Source organism: Orcinus orca, chromosome 1 (assembly GCF_937001465.1).
Source record: "Orcinus orca chromosome 1, mOrcOrc1.1, whole genome shotgun sequence".
NCBI classification, from domain to species: Eukaryota; Metazoa; Chordata; class Mammalia; order Artiodactyla; family Delphinidae; genus Orcinus; species Orcinus orca.
Genome location: NC_064559.1, coordinates 56,004,357 through 56,018,097, shown reverse-complemented (window position 1 = coordinate 56,018,097; position 13,741 = coordinate 56,004,357). Strand labels below are relative to the sequence as shown.

The 13,741-nt window shown below is 38.9% G+C and overlaps 1 protein-coding gene across 14 annotated transcripts in view; it reads left to right on the top strand.

The window, feature by feature from the left end:
* The window catches only part of RABGAP1L (RAB GTPase activating protein 1 like), a 684,401-nt gene extending 675,982 nt beyond the window's left edge, over positions 1 to 8,419 (top strand). For 13 of the 14 annotated variants that reach the window (XM_033428113.2, XM_033428114.2, XM_033428115.2 and 10 more), the window contains 2 exons: positions 317 to 514; positions 1,531 to 6,701. In XM_033428113.2, the coding sequence (XP_033284004.1) occupies positions 317 to 514; positions 1,531 to 1,683 (351 nt within the window). In that variant the 3' untranslated portion in view covers positions 1,684 to 6,701. Of the gene's footprint in view, positions 1 to 316; positions 515 to 1,530; positions 6,702 to 7,101 lie in introns of those variants that run through there. The other variant, XR_007479508.1, reaches the window with a different exon arrangement.
* Positions 8,420 to 13,741: the final 5,322 nt, after the last annotated feature.

Sequence of the window (13,741 nt, the reverse complement as noted above, 5' to 3'; positions counted from 1 at the left end):
GGCTTGGCATCTAATAAGGATAATGGTAGTACAAAGTTTCTAGAAAAGATTTGAAAGAAATGCTATAATACTTTCTATCCCCAGAGTCTCTCTAAAGATACTGTAAGAAAAAGTAGCACCTGTCTTGGATAGTTGGGTTTTGTGCCGACTATAACCATTTTGGTCATAGCACAAGAAAAATAGTTACTTTTATAAATGGACCTGCATTTGATGGCCACAAGCAGTGTCTTAAGAAAAATCATATTGCATTGTGTCAGGACATGTTTTATGCTATGAAATGCAGTTTGATGTTGGTTATCTCTTTTGGATATTTCAGGGTAAAATGATGGCATGTAAACACTGCAGTGACATTTTCAGCAAGGAGGGTGCTTTGAAAGTAGCAGCCATAAGCAGAGAGGACCAGGGAATTGAGTTGGATGATGAGAAGGACTCTCTTAAGAAGCAACTGAGGGAAATGGAGCTGGAATTGGCACAAACCAAACTGCAGCTGGTGGAGGCCAAATGTAAAATCCAGGTTGGTGATTTGATAAAAGATCAATTTAAAAAAATAACAGTTAGTGGTCTAGGATAGTCTAGTACTGTAGAGTTGGCTTATCGAGCTCAGAATCATACGATGTTACCATATAAGATGAATACATTTTCTGCCCACCAATGAGTTGCATTTTACATCATTTTTAAACACTGATATAAACACATAGTTTTAAATAAATTTCTAATAACTAAAATTATATATATCTTGTGAGAACTTAAGCATATGCCTTTTTAGTTTACCCTGATATTTTTTGGCCATGGTCCTTTCCCATTGAACTTGGTCACTTAGCTGATCCTGAAAGTTGAAAGGCCACACCCCTCCTGTTATCTCTCCCCTGACAGTTGAACGTTGGCTGACAAGCCATTCTTTTCTTTCTTTGGAGCTTCTTTTCATCTTTACCTGATTTTGCCAAATCCCTTTCCCCATAATCTCTTTCCATATTGGAGGATATCAGAATTAGAAAAGCAATCCTGGTTTCTGATGGACTGTTCCCACTTCTTTCCTACCAGTGACCCTCACCCTTACCGTGTCCTGCCATGGTACCTGCTATGCCACACTAACGATCCTGAACTCTTTCTGCTTCTGACCTTGTACGTCCTCAGGGGCACAGGCCATGTGTTTGGAACTAGAATTTATTCATGCTTACACTATCAGTAAAAATTCATTCCATCTGTATGTTTACGTTTACCTGTGGTTTTAAACATCTTCTCTTAGGCTGCAGCCTAAAGCTAGATTTGGACCTAAATTGCCAGGGGAAAAAAGGGTAAAATGAGGTTTCATTTCACTGATCAGAGAAAGCACAGATTCTGGTTTTTAGTGGTAATTCTTTTAGCTCTAATTTTTTTTCTTGCATTCAGAAGCCAACTAAATCTCACCTGGGTTTTGTAGGAAGAAAACTGCGGCTGTGTAGACCTGTGGATTCCAAAAAGCTATACTCTAATTTTGTTGGCAGAGAGAAGATATTTATGTAACTCAGATGATTTTCTTTCTTGAATTAGGAACTTGAACATCAGAGGGGAGCCCTTATGAATGAAATCCAAGCTGCAAAAAACTCTTGGTTTAGCAAAACCCTTAACTCTATCAAAACGGCCACGGGAACGCAGCCACTGCAGCCGCCACAGGCCACCCAGCCCCCCAAGGAGAGCACATAGGTCCAGCCTCACCCAAGTACAAGAGCACAACGATGAAAGCAACGGAAACCCAGGATGATTCCTGGTGTCCCTTTAAAAGGAAGGAAAGGAGGCCAGAAAGCAAGCCAGGATCTTTCAGTAGCTCTTACTCTTTCTTGTATGACACTTTTAAAAAAGGGATGTTATTTAAACTAACCTGATTTATGTCGAATACCTGTTTTTGTGCTTCTTCATGGAAGACTGTGTTCCGATCCATCATAGTATTACACATTATTTTACATGCCTGATGTTTGGTTGGAAATAAGTAATTCAGAACTAAATGCTTTTTATTTAGAGCTAATTATTCATATTATTTTTATCTTACATAAACATGGAGTTGTCTTTTATTCCAAGGTTGAAGTGATAGGCAGGTATTTGTCACAGCAAAAAAAAAAGAGATTGCAACCTAAACCTCTTAACTTTTCAGGATTTATTCAGATAAAGCACATTGTGGGGCCAGTCACGACCACCGTCAGGTTTCCTCCTGAAAGTGATGCCCAGGATAGCGATAATCCTATCCAAAGGAAAGAACAGACCTGGGATTGAACAATTCCCAAAGACAGTTAGTTTATTTTTATTTTCTGTTGGGTACATCTGGAATAAGATAGGCTATTGAAAACACATACTAGATAAAAAGAACTGAGATTTTGATAAATGCAGGATAAAATAAATCATTTTGGTCCTGGTCTTCTAACAGGTCCTTTTAAGAACTCCACATGGGAATTGCGAGTTCCTAAGTAAGAACACAGTTGTGACTTCTGGCAAATGTAAAGTCAGAAGTGGATATTATGAGTTGCATCTTTAGGAAACCTTCACCAGAGAAGCCTAGAAAGGCCCAGGAACAGCTGTTGTGCTTAGAATGGAATGTAGAACCAGGGACAGAGTATTCATTTAATGTTGACATATACTTGCTAAGGAAACACTAATATACTGTAACTTTGTTAAAGTTATGAAATGGGAAATAGAAGTCAGCTTCATATCATCTTAGTTTAATATTAAGCAACTTTTTCTGATTTCTGTAGCTTCCTAAAAATGTGCCCTTGGTACCCCTAGATGAAGAGATGCAAATGCATTTGTAACATTTTTGATTGCATATACAACCTTTATAGAAATGCTTATCTCATGGAAAGGTAAAGCTATTGTTTAAAAGTTGATGGAAGTATTTTTTTCAATTATATTTAACATGTCTTTATAAATAGTCCTTGCAGGAAATCCTTTGGTAAGGGAAAAACTAATTTTCCCATTTTTTAAGCTATTTTGGAGGGCTTTGGTCCTTTACAGCAACCAAACTACTGTCAGCTATGTATAGTAACATTTATTGATACTCATGCTTGGCTTCACTGTTGAACATATTCTTTGCAAAGTATCTCAAACTCTGTAGTGCCAGAGTGACTCTCATCTGTGCCATATGTTGCAGTTAAAAGTAACACACTCTTGGAAGTAAAAATCATCTAAGAGCCATCTCAACTCCAGGAGCATGTACTACAAGTTGCTCATGATGGATCCTTTCCTCTAAAATAATCATTAAACTCTAAAAAGTGAAATCCCCTTCATCGGTAAGTGTTCGTATCATCTACAGCCCATAAAACTGATGTGGTTGGTTGTTATCCTTCTTTACACTCATCAAATAATACTTTTCTTACAGAATTCTTTTTTTTTTTTTTTTTGTCCTGACATCTCTCATCATAGTTTTCATTTCCTTTCGCCCAAAAGGAAAATAGCATTCTGAGTATCTGTGTTGACTCTAACATTCCCAACATGGTGGTTTAGAAAAATTAATTTTTTTTTTTTTTGCAGAATATAATGCCTAGAAAATTGCATCTTGGTACTTGTTTCTGTAAATCATTTAATACAGTTTGTTAGCTTTACTGGTACTTTACGCTTTGATCCCAAGAAGCCTTGTACATGTTGCCTTATCAGATGGCTAGCTAAATTAAAGATGTTCTTTTGTGTTTTGTGAATCTCATAATTCTACTGTACAGAGCTCTTTTTACATTTCACAGAATGCCTAAATTGCATAATTTTCCTTAAATGGTAGTTGAGAGAGAAATAGCTCTAGGTCCAGTTCTTATCTGTAGACCTGGCTCAATTCCATAGCCCATTACATTTTTTTTCTTTAAACAAAATAACTAGGTACATATATTCCAAACATTTAATAAATCTGTCTTTTTCATTTTCTTTTAACTCTTTTAAAAGATTACAATGGCCATCCATAGATTTTTTTTTTCCTTCTCCAGTTCCATATCATACTTGGGTATGTGTATTGGTACCATAGTCTAAACTGTCCCTCACTGCAGTGTCTTTGGGTAAGTAGCAATAGCAAATACAGAAGGAAAGAAAATTCAAAAGTTGGTGTATTATTCATACAATATTATAATAGCACTATCCCAGACCCCATGCCCTTCACCATGTGTTGTTTGAAAACTCATGCATTCCAGCATTAAATAACTGCTAGTTTTAATTTCTCTTCTTTTGAAGTATAGTTGAGAATTGCTACTCTTCTCTTGATTTCTTTTAGAAAGAGATTGACCAGCTCAAATATCCAGGAAATTTTCCAATATTCTAGAGTGTTTTTCATCTTTTTCTAGCATACATTATATAAAACATTCCTCCAAAAATCCAACATTTTCAACATTCTGAGAAGTGACGATTTCTCCTTTCATTAAATTCTGCAGAATAAATTAAGAGAATGAAATTCAATTGGATAATTCAGTCATTAGCTTTTATATCTTGAGAATCTTAACACATTTCCTTAAAGCTGAAAGAAACCAAGCTGAATTTTGCAGTGCATATGTTTGCTAGCTTCCCACATCCTGAGCCATGGCACAATTTGGTTATATTTAGTTACATACAATTTAATGCAAATAAATTCTCAGTTACCTAATGGTCTGTATATGAATGCCTATCAGAAACATTAATAGGAATGTCACATAGGCTTATGACCCTATCTTTCCATGAAACCAATAATTCTCTTCCTCTCTCCCAACTATTAAGTTAGTAATTTGTTCTTCATTGGCTTTCTTAAATTTCCATAATAAAGTAGAGAAGTAATGTTTGTACTGATGTTGGGGTATTTAATAATATTTATCTTGTTTCATTGTTTTCAAAAATTCCATCTTCTTATACTGTGTATTAATATTCATTTTTCTCAAACCCTTACTCCATTTTCTTAAAATACTTTCTGGTTAATAACTAGTAGCTTCATTTCCTACCTAAAGTAAGAAAAACAAGAGAATACACAGTTTAGGGCACAAGAGATGAGAGTTAGATCCTTAAAGGAATTGATTAGTTACTGAGGATGAGAATCACATACGTAACTAATGTAAGGGACTGAGTTTTCTTTTTCTTGAGCTGAAATCAGTCTACTCATTATTCTGCTAAGGTGGTTGTCTGATTTCAAGACCCTTTTAGGGAAGAAAAAGCTTTCAAAAAATTAAATACCCTGTTTGTTTTATCTTTCTGGAAAAGAACACTTTTAATTACTTAGTAAGATTATTCTGTTGTATAATTTACTCTTAAAAAAAAAACCACTCTAAAGTAGCTCCGATTCTCTTGCTTCAATTACAGGTAAATGAGAGCTTGGACAAACTCTATTGTTTGATTTGAATGCTGTGAGATTTGTGTGTGTGTGTGATCGGTAGAATTTTATACGGAGTATCCCTGCCTCTTTGGTATACCCAGGTACCATGCAACTGAATATGTACATGGCGATCAGATACAGAAGGCCAGGCACGGCTCAGTGGCCTGTGTTTCCTACTACCAGATATATAAAACTCTTTCTCTCTAGTTGCCATGCTGATTGTCACATTGAACTGGAACTGCTCCAAAACATCCTTCCTCTCTCATAGTGGCTTCCATATAATACAGGCAAAGCCCTTAGGGATTTCCTTATCTTTCAAGAGCTACCAAAATGAATACTTCAGTGCAGGCTGCACCTCAATAGGAGATGATGATCTTGAGTTGTAAGGAGAAAAGTGGATGTTTATGAGTAGCTTAGTGACTACAGTCAATTGTCAGAAGTCCCTGTCTTAGCTTCCATCTAAAAGACTACACGTCAAGCTTATCTCCAAATGTATTTGCTACCTGCTATAAAAACATGTTCATCAACACGTCCTACTCTCCCCACCTCCACCCCTGGTTTATCATTAGTGGTATTCTGAAAACGTTAAGAAAAAAGAATCATTGAGTAGAAGATGAATATTTTGAGTTACTTTCCTTTTTCATTGGCAATAAGTTAACATGTAAAATCTTTTCTGTTAAAATGTAACTTTTAATAACTATATATTATATATGGAATAAAATATAGGAAACTGAATGGTAAGGACATAAACACATCAAGACTCTGGTGTCATGAAAGCACAAGAATAAAGCCTGGAAATGGCCCCAGAATCCAAGATCCCGATAGCCTTTGCATCAGTTTCTTTATTTTTGGTATTTTGCATAATGTATGAATCCTTAGTTCAAATAAGGAAGAAAGTTTCTCAGTCAGCCCCACGTCATTTCTTTCAACTCCTACCTTTCCCTTGCTGAGGAGGTAGTAGAAATTCTGTGCCATCTATTTTTATGAATTCTATGATTTTGCCCATGGCTTCTCCAGTGAAAACAGGTTCCAGAATAAAGGAGTTGATTAGCTCAAACAGTGCTAATTGACTACAAAAGAAATTAGTGAGCAGCTTCTCTCCTCTATCACCACTGACCAATTAGATGTTTCCATAATTCCATGTATTATGTATAGTACACTCTATAAATGTAAATGTAATGCTTGTTAAAAAAGTGCAATTTATTGTACATTGTCCCAACAAATGTTTACTTTTATAATTGTTATGAACTTGAATTGGATTAGTATCTTGTTTTCATGTGTGAATGAAGCCTTGTGAAATAAACAAATGCAACCGAGAAGGTAGCAAGATGACTGTTTTTGTGAGCCAGTGATGTTTTCAATGCTTTGTGTTGCTCCTTTGGCCCCATTAAGCAGTAATAAACATTTGTTCTGAAATCCATATGGCTTTTTAATTTTTTTCTAGTTGATTTTATTCTGAATCATCTGAACCCAATGTTTGTGAAAAACTTATCTGACACTAGACTCTAGTCAATTTAGCAAGAAGAAATATACAGGAGTTTGCTCCAGGTTATACCCTGCAAAATGATATCCTGTACAGCAGGTACAGCCAAGTGCCCTGTATTCCTCTCTATAGTGATTCCTTGGTTGGAAGTAACAAACTCTCTTATGCTAGCTTAATAATAATAAGGGATTTAATTAAAAGGAAAAAAAGTATATTTAGCTCATAGCTACCAAAGGCCAAACCATTGGGCCTGACGAGGCATGGGGACAAGGGACTGGAATGCCATCAGGAACCTAAGCAATTGTTCTTATAATCGCTCTTCTGCTTCTCTTGCCAGGTGATGCTTATCTGCTGCTGCTTCTCTCTCTGAAAAGAGGCATCCCCTGCTTCTAAGTGCACAACTTCCAAGTTTACATGTCCTCTCTTCAAGTGACCAGCAGAGATGGGCTGGCATCTCGGTGTCCCAGTTTCAAAATCTTGCAAAAATCTGATTGGCGGGCTTCCCTGGTGGCGCAGTGGTTGAGAGTCCTCCTGCCGACGCAGGGGACACGGGTTCGTGCCCCGGTCTGGGAAGATCCCACATGGCGCGGAGCGGCTGGGCCCGAGAGCCATGGCCGCTGAGCCTGCGCGTCCAGAGCCTGTGCTCCGCAACGGGAGAGGCCACAACAGTGAGAGGCCCGCGTACCGCAAAACAAAACAAAACAAAAAATCCGATTGGCTGATCCTGGATTGGGTGGCTGCTCCTCATCTTTCAGAGTACAGCACAGTGGGTGACATCATATAATTCAAACAGGACTCCAGAGGCTCTCTTGAAGTGGAGGCAGGGTGCAGAGAATCCTGATTTGCATTTTGTTCTAATTTGCATTTTGTTTTGGGTGTCCATGGAACCGAATGAATGCCAGATTAGTCAGCTCCTCTTAGAATTCAGCATGTATTAAAAAATAGTAATCAGAGATTGTAAAATTAGTTTGCGGCCCAAACCCAGCCACAGACATCTTTTGTTTGGCCTATGCAGTATTTTAAAAAATGAGAAGTTTTACATAAAAAGTAAAACAGTCGGGGCTTCCCTGGTGGCGCAGTGGTTGAGAGTCCGCCTGCCGATGCAGGGGACACGGGTTCGTGCCCCGGTCCGGGAAGATCCCACATGCCGCAGAGCGGCTAGGCCCGTGAGCCATGGCCGCTGAGCCTGCGCGTCCGGAGCCTGTGCTCCGCAACGGGAGAGGCCGCAACAGTGAGAGGCCCGCGTACTGCAAAGTAAAACAGTCAAATTATTCAGAAAATATCTACTGAACTTGGCAGTGAGGAGGTCATGAGTGGTCTTGACATGAATAGTAAGTGGAACTCACTGTTCGTTATTGATTAAAGACCCTGCACTTAGTGAAGTTACCTGTTAACCTGTAGAGTTTTTGTCCAGTAGGGATGCAAATCCCTATTTTCTTTCCAGTGGAATAGATGACTCGAAAGGTTATGTATAGTTTACTACCCTGTAGGACATTAACTAGTTTGTGTCTAACTTTGCAACTTTACACTAATATTCCATTGTTAAATTGCCTAAAGTACCCACCTGTGCAAATGTACTCTTTGATAGTTTTAAGAACTTGTTGCTACCCTCACGGTTTATGCAATGAATTGCATAAAATATTTGTTAATATTTATTTTATAATTGCATGAGAATCTTGATTTCACCTTTTTGAAATTATACTTTAACAAAACTTTTCAGTACTGTCAAAGGGACACTCAGAGCAAAATCTTTTGAAAGTTTACTTGCAAAGAAAGTTTGCAAGGAAGTTCAGGCTTTAGAAGAACAAGCTCGCCAAATAGAAATTACAACTATTTATAGGAAAAAACTACACAATTTCCAAGTATAGAGTCTATAATTAGTTTGTTCATGGTGGGAAAACAGCAATTCTCACACTACTATCCATATTTTTAGACATCAGCATTGCAAAAGTCAGAGATAAAGTGTTTGTTTGATTTTAGGGAGTCCAATTTTACAGGAAAGGCTCAGGTTCAGAATTTCATTTATTTGGAGGACTAGAACTAGACACAATGACCCTGATGTGTGTATGTCTTGTTGATGATGTTTTGTTTTTGATTTATCTCAGGATGCAAAGTTCTTAATTTTTTTTCTTGACTTTGGGATCTGATGTACCCAATTACTCCTAATGGTAGCAGGGCAAGGAGTCAGCTTCTACATGATAGATGTAAGGACAATTATAGGATACAGCTGGAGAGAAGCAGCATTGAGTTTGTTGACCCTTAAGAACGGGAATTACGAGGTGTTTTAAATGCTGGCACAAAAGGAAGATAGAAAACGGTTTGTGACGATCTGGAGGAAAACCATTACAGACAGAAAGCACAGAGTACAGGCCTGGAGGTGAGAACAAACTCAGTGGATTCAAGGAGTAACAAAAATGCCACTGTTTAAACCAGGGAGAGGGGAAACTGGTGAGAGATGAGTTCCGTGAGATAAAGGAACTCATAAAGGTGAGATATAAGATCATGCAAAACATTCCAGGTTATGTAAGGAGTTTGGGCTTTATTCTAAGCCTAACAGGAAGTTATTGGAGGTTTTTAAGCAAAGGGATATAATCATTTGAAAAGATTACTGTGGCTACCCTGTGGAAAACTAACCGTAAAGGCACAGAGGGGAAGCAGAGAAACCAGCTAAGAGGCTAAAAATCCAGACAAAATAATGATGTCTTGGTCTCAGGTGGTAGCAGTGGAGATTGTGAGAAGTGGTTTTATTTATTTATTTATTTTTAAATTTAATCATTTAATGAGGTAATTAAAATTTTGAGTCTGATATCTTTTAAATGTTTTCAGTGTTTTTAAACTTAATTTCACTTTTATACTCACTAGAAATTAAAAAAGAATTTGTCCAGAGTAGCAACCACCTTTCTTAGTAGTATGATGTAGAAAGGGAGAAGTTTATCTTTTTTTAATTTTTTAACTGGAGTATAGTTGCTTTACAATGTTGTGTTAGTTTCTACTGTACAGCAAAGTGAATCAACTATACGTATATATATATGCCTTCTTTTTTGGATTTCCTTCCCATTTAGGTCACCGCAAAGCACTTAGTAGAGTTCCCTGTGCTCTACAGTAGGTTCTCATTAGTTATCTACTTTATACATAGTATCAATAGTGTATATATGTCAATCCCCATCTCCCAATTCATCCCAACCCCCTTCTCCATTGGTATGCATACGTTTGTTCTCTACATGTGTCTCTATTTCTGCTTTGCAAATAAGATCATCTATACCATTTTTCCACATATGTAAATTAGTATATGATACTTATTTTTCTGACTTACTTCACTCTGTATGACAGTCTCTAAGTCCATCCACATCTCTACAAATTCCCCAATTTCATTCCTTTTAATGGCTGAGCAATATTCCATTGTATATATGTACCACATCTTTATCCATTCCTCTGTTGATGGACATTTAGGTTGCTTCCATGTCCTGGCTATTGTAAATAGTGCTGCACTGAACATTGGGGTGCATGTGTCTTTTTAAATTATGGTTTTCTCAGGGTATATGCCCAGTAGTGGGATTGCTGGGTCATATGGTAGTTGCTATTTTTAGTTTTTTAAGGAACCTCCATATTGTTCTCCGTAGTGGTTGTATCAGTTTACATTCCCACCAACAGTACAAGAGGGTTCCCTTTTCTCCACACCCTCTCCAGCATTTATTGCTTGTAGATTTTTTTTAAACATCTTTTTTAAACAATTTATTTTGTTTATTTATTTTTGGCTGCTTTGGGTCTTCATTGCTGCGCATGGGCTTTCTCTAGTTGTGGTGAGCAGGGGCTACTCTTCATTGCAGTGCACAGGCTTCTCATTGCAGTGGCTTCTCTTGTTGCGGAGCACAGGCTCTAGGCTCGTGGGCTTCAGTAGTTGTGGCACGTGGGCTTCAGTAGTTGTGGCTTGCGGGCTCTAGAGCGCAGGCTCAGTAGTTGTGGCACACGGGCTTAGTTGCTCCGTGGCATGTGGGATCTTCCCGGACTAGGGCTCGAACCTATGTCCCCTACATTGGCAGGCGGATTCTTAACCACTGTACCACCAGGGAAGTCCCATTTGTAGATTTTTTGATGATGGCCATTCTGACCCGTGTGAGGTGATACCTCATTGTAGTATTGATTTGCATTTCTCTAATAATTAGTGATGTTGAGCATCTGTGTTTTTTGGCAGTCTGTATGTCTTCTTTGGAGAAATGTCTATTTAGGTCTTCCACCCAGTTTTTGATTGGGTTGTTTGTTTTTTGATATTGAGCTGCATGAGCTGTTTGTATATTTTGGAGATTAATCCTTTGTCAGTTGCTTTGTTTGCAAATGTTTTCTCCCATTCTGAGGATTGTCTTTTTGTCTTGTTTATGGTTTCCTTTGCTGTGCAAAAGCTTTTAAGTTTAATTGGGTCCCATTTGTTTATTTTTGTTTTTATTTCCATTACTCTCTGAGGTGGATGGAAAAAGATCTTGCTGCGATTTATGTCAAAGAGTGTTCTGCCTACGTTTTCCTCTAAGAGTTTTATAGTGTCTGGCCTTACATTTAGGTCTCTAATCCATTTGGAGTTTTTGTGTATGGTGTTAGGGAGTGTTCTAATTTCATTCTTTTACATGTAGCTTTCCAGTTTTCCCAGCACCACTTATTGAAGAGGCTGTCTTTTCTCCATTGTATATTCTTGCCTCCTTTGTCACAGATTAGGTGAGAGAAGTGATTTTATTCTCATTATATATTTGAAGATAAAACCAGCAAGACTTGCCAGAGAATGGGATGTAGGACCTGAAATTGAAGGCTCAAGTATGACTTGAGAGCTCAAGTATGCTTGGCCTGAGCAATTAAGAAAATGAGGTGACCATTCACAGAGCTGGAGAATAACTGGAAGAACTGATTTGGTGTGTGAGGATGAGAAATCAGGAGGTTTTTTTGGTTGTTTTGTTTTTCAGACAAGCTGAATTTGATGTCTTATCAGACATCGAAGCAAAGGCAGAGTCTGGAGCTCAGAGATATGGTGGAACTGAAGGTATAGATTTGGGAGTCACTGGTAACAGGTGGTACTTAAAACCTGTGGCTTTAGGATATCTGGCGGATAAGTTGCCCAAGGTGCATAATCAAGCAAATTTAAAAATCACTGCATTAGGTCAAGTTCTCACACAGTGGACTAGGATATTTGTTCCTATTTAATTAAGTACCTAAATAATTCCAGGCTTCCAGTTAGGCACTCTTTTTTTAAGGGGAGTATTTTATTATTATTATTTTGGCTGTGCTGTGCTGCTTGTGGGATCTTAGTTCCCTGACCAGCGATTGAACCCTGGCCTTGGCAGTGAAAGCGCAGGGAGTCCTAACTACTGGACCACCAGGGAACTCCCTAGACACTTTTTTAAAAACTTGAGGTATAACTAAACAAAATGCACAGATCTTAGGAGTTCATTCTATGAATTCTTTTTTTTTTATTTACAGACAGCATACATTTAAAAAAATATTTTCTTGGCCTCTTTTTTTAATCTTTTTTATTTTTCTGGTCTTAGTTGTGGCATGTGGGATATTTCATTGCAGCGCAGGCTCTTCGTTGTGGTGTGAGGGTTTCTCTCTAGCTGTGGCATGCGGATGGACCTTCTCTCTCTAGTTGTGGTGTGGCCTCTGTAGTTTGCAGCACCGGGCTCTAGCTGAGGCCCGCGGGCTCAGTTGCCCCACAGCATGTGGGATCTTAGTTCCCCAACCAGGGATCAAACCTGCATCCCCTGCATTGGAAGGCAGATTCTTTATCACTGGACCACCAGAAAGTACCCGTTCTGTGAATTCTGACAACTGCATGTATCAGTGTAACACTTATATCATCTCTGGAAAATTCCCTCCTGGGCCTACTTTTAGTTAACTTTTAGTTAACTATAACATACAAAAGAAACTACACAAATTACAGCTCAATGAAATTTCTACAAAGTGAACACATCTGTAACCAGCATCCAAAGAAAGAAAACAGAACGTTACTTGAACCTCAAAAGTCCCCTTGTGGCTCCTTTCTGTCATTGTCCTCCCCACTTAAGGAAAGACTAACCCGATTTTGAATGTCTCGCAGTTTTAGAGAAGAACTTCTCTGTCTGGCTTCTTTCCCCTTAACGTCACGTTTGAGATTCATGCACGTTGTACGTAGCTGTAATTTGTTTTTGTGCGGTACTTCAGATTCTTTACTACCATAATGGTCAGCCTGCCTTTTTCTAGTCCTTTTTTCCTCCTCTGACGTGCTGATTCTAATCGCTACCTCCGGCGATATATTAAGCTGAGTGGGGGCTATTTGACTTCTCCGGGGTTACTGTTTATGCTCTCAACGGCGCTGCAAACATTTTCAGTCGGCCAGAGGCTAAGTCTGAAAACGGGGGGTTCTCAAGGGCCTTACATAGCGGGATTGCGGGAGCCAGAACAGGAGAAGGCAGCCCCAGGAAAGCTCAGCCCATTTTCTTTGGCGAATAGACTCACTTAAACCGAATCCAAACCTGGGTGACAACTAGAGACTCGCAGAATGGTCGGTGAAGGTACTAGGGAAGGCCTTCAACAGTCTAGGAGGGGAAACCGGGACCCGAAATGCGGTGACACACGGAGGTACCCGCTACATTAGCACGCTTACTTCCCCGCGGGGCTACTGGGTCCCGTCACATAGCCAACGCAACCCCACCTCCTCCCGCAATCCATGATGACGTCACCACGTCGTACAGCCTAAATCATGACGTCTCCAGAGCGCCAGCAGTCACTGAAAATAAAACTGTTCCCTTCAGGACCCAGCACACTTAACGTTCTCATTCTGTCCCGTCTTAGCATAAACAGGCTTCCTTTATCTCCCCCTTTTTGTCCTTTTCTCGCACTTCACAGATTAACCTTACACAAGATGGCCGCCTCGATGGCACTGGGTCCTAGAGAGCACGGAAACAGCCGACTCTCTAGTCAACTTCCGGCTTGGACCCCCGAAGATCAGTGCGTAATTT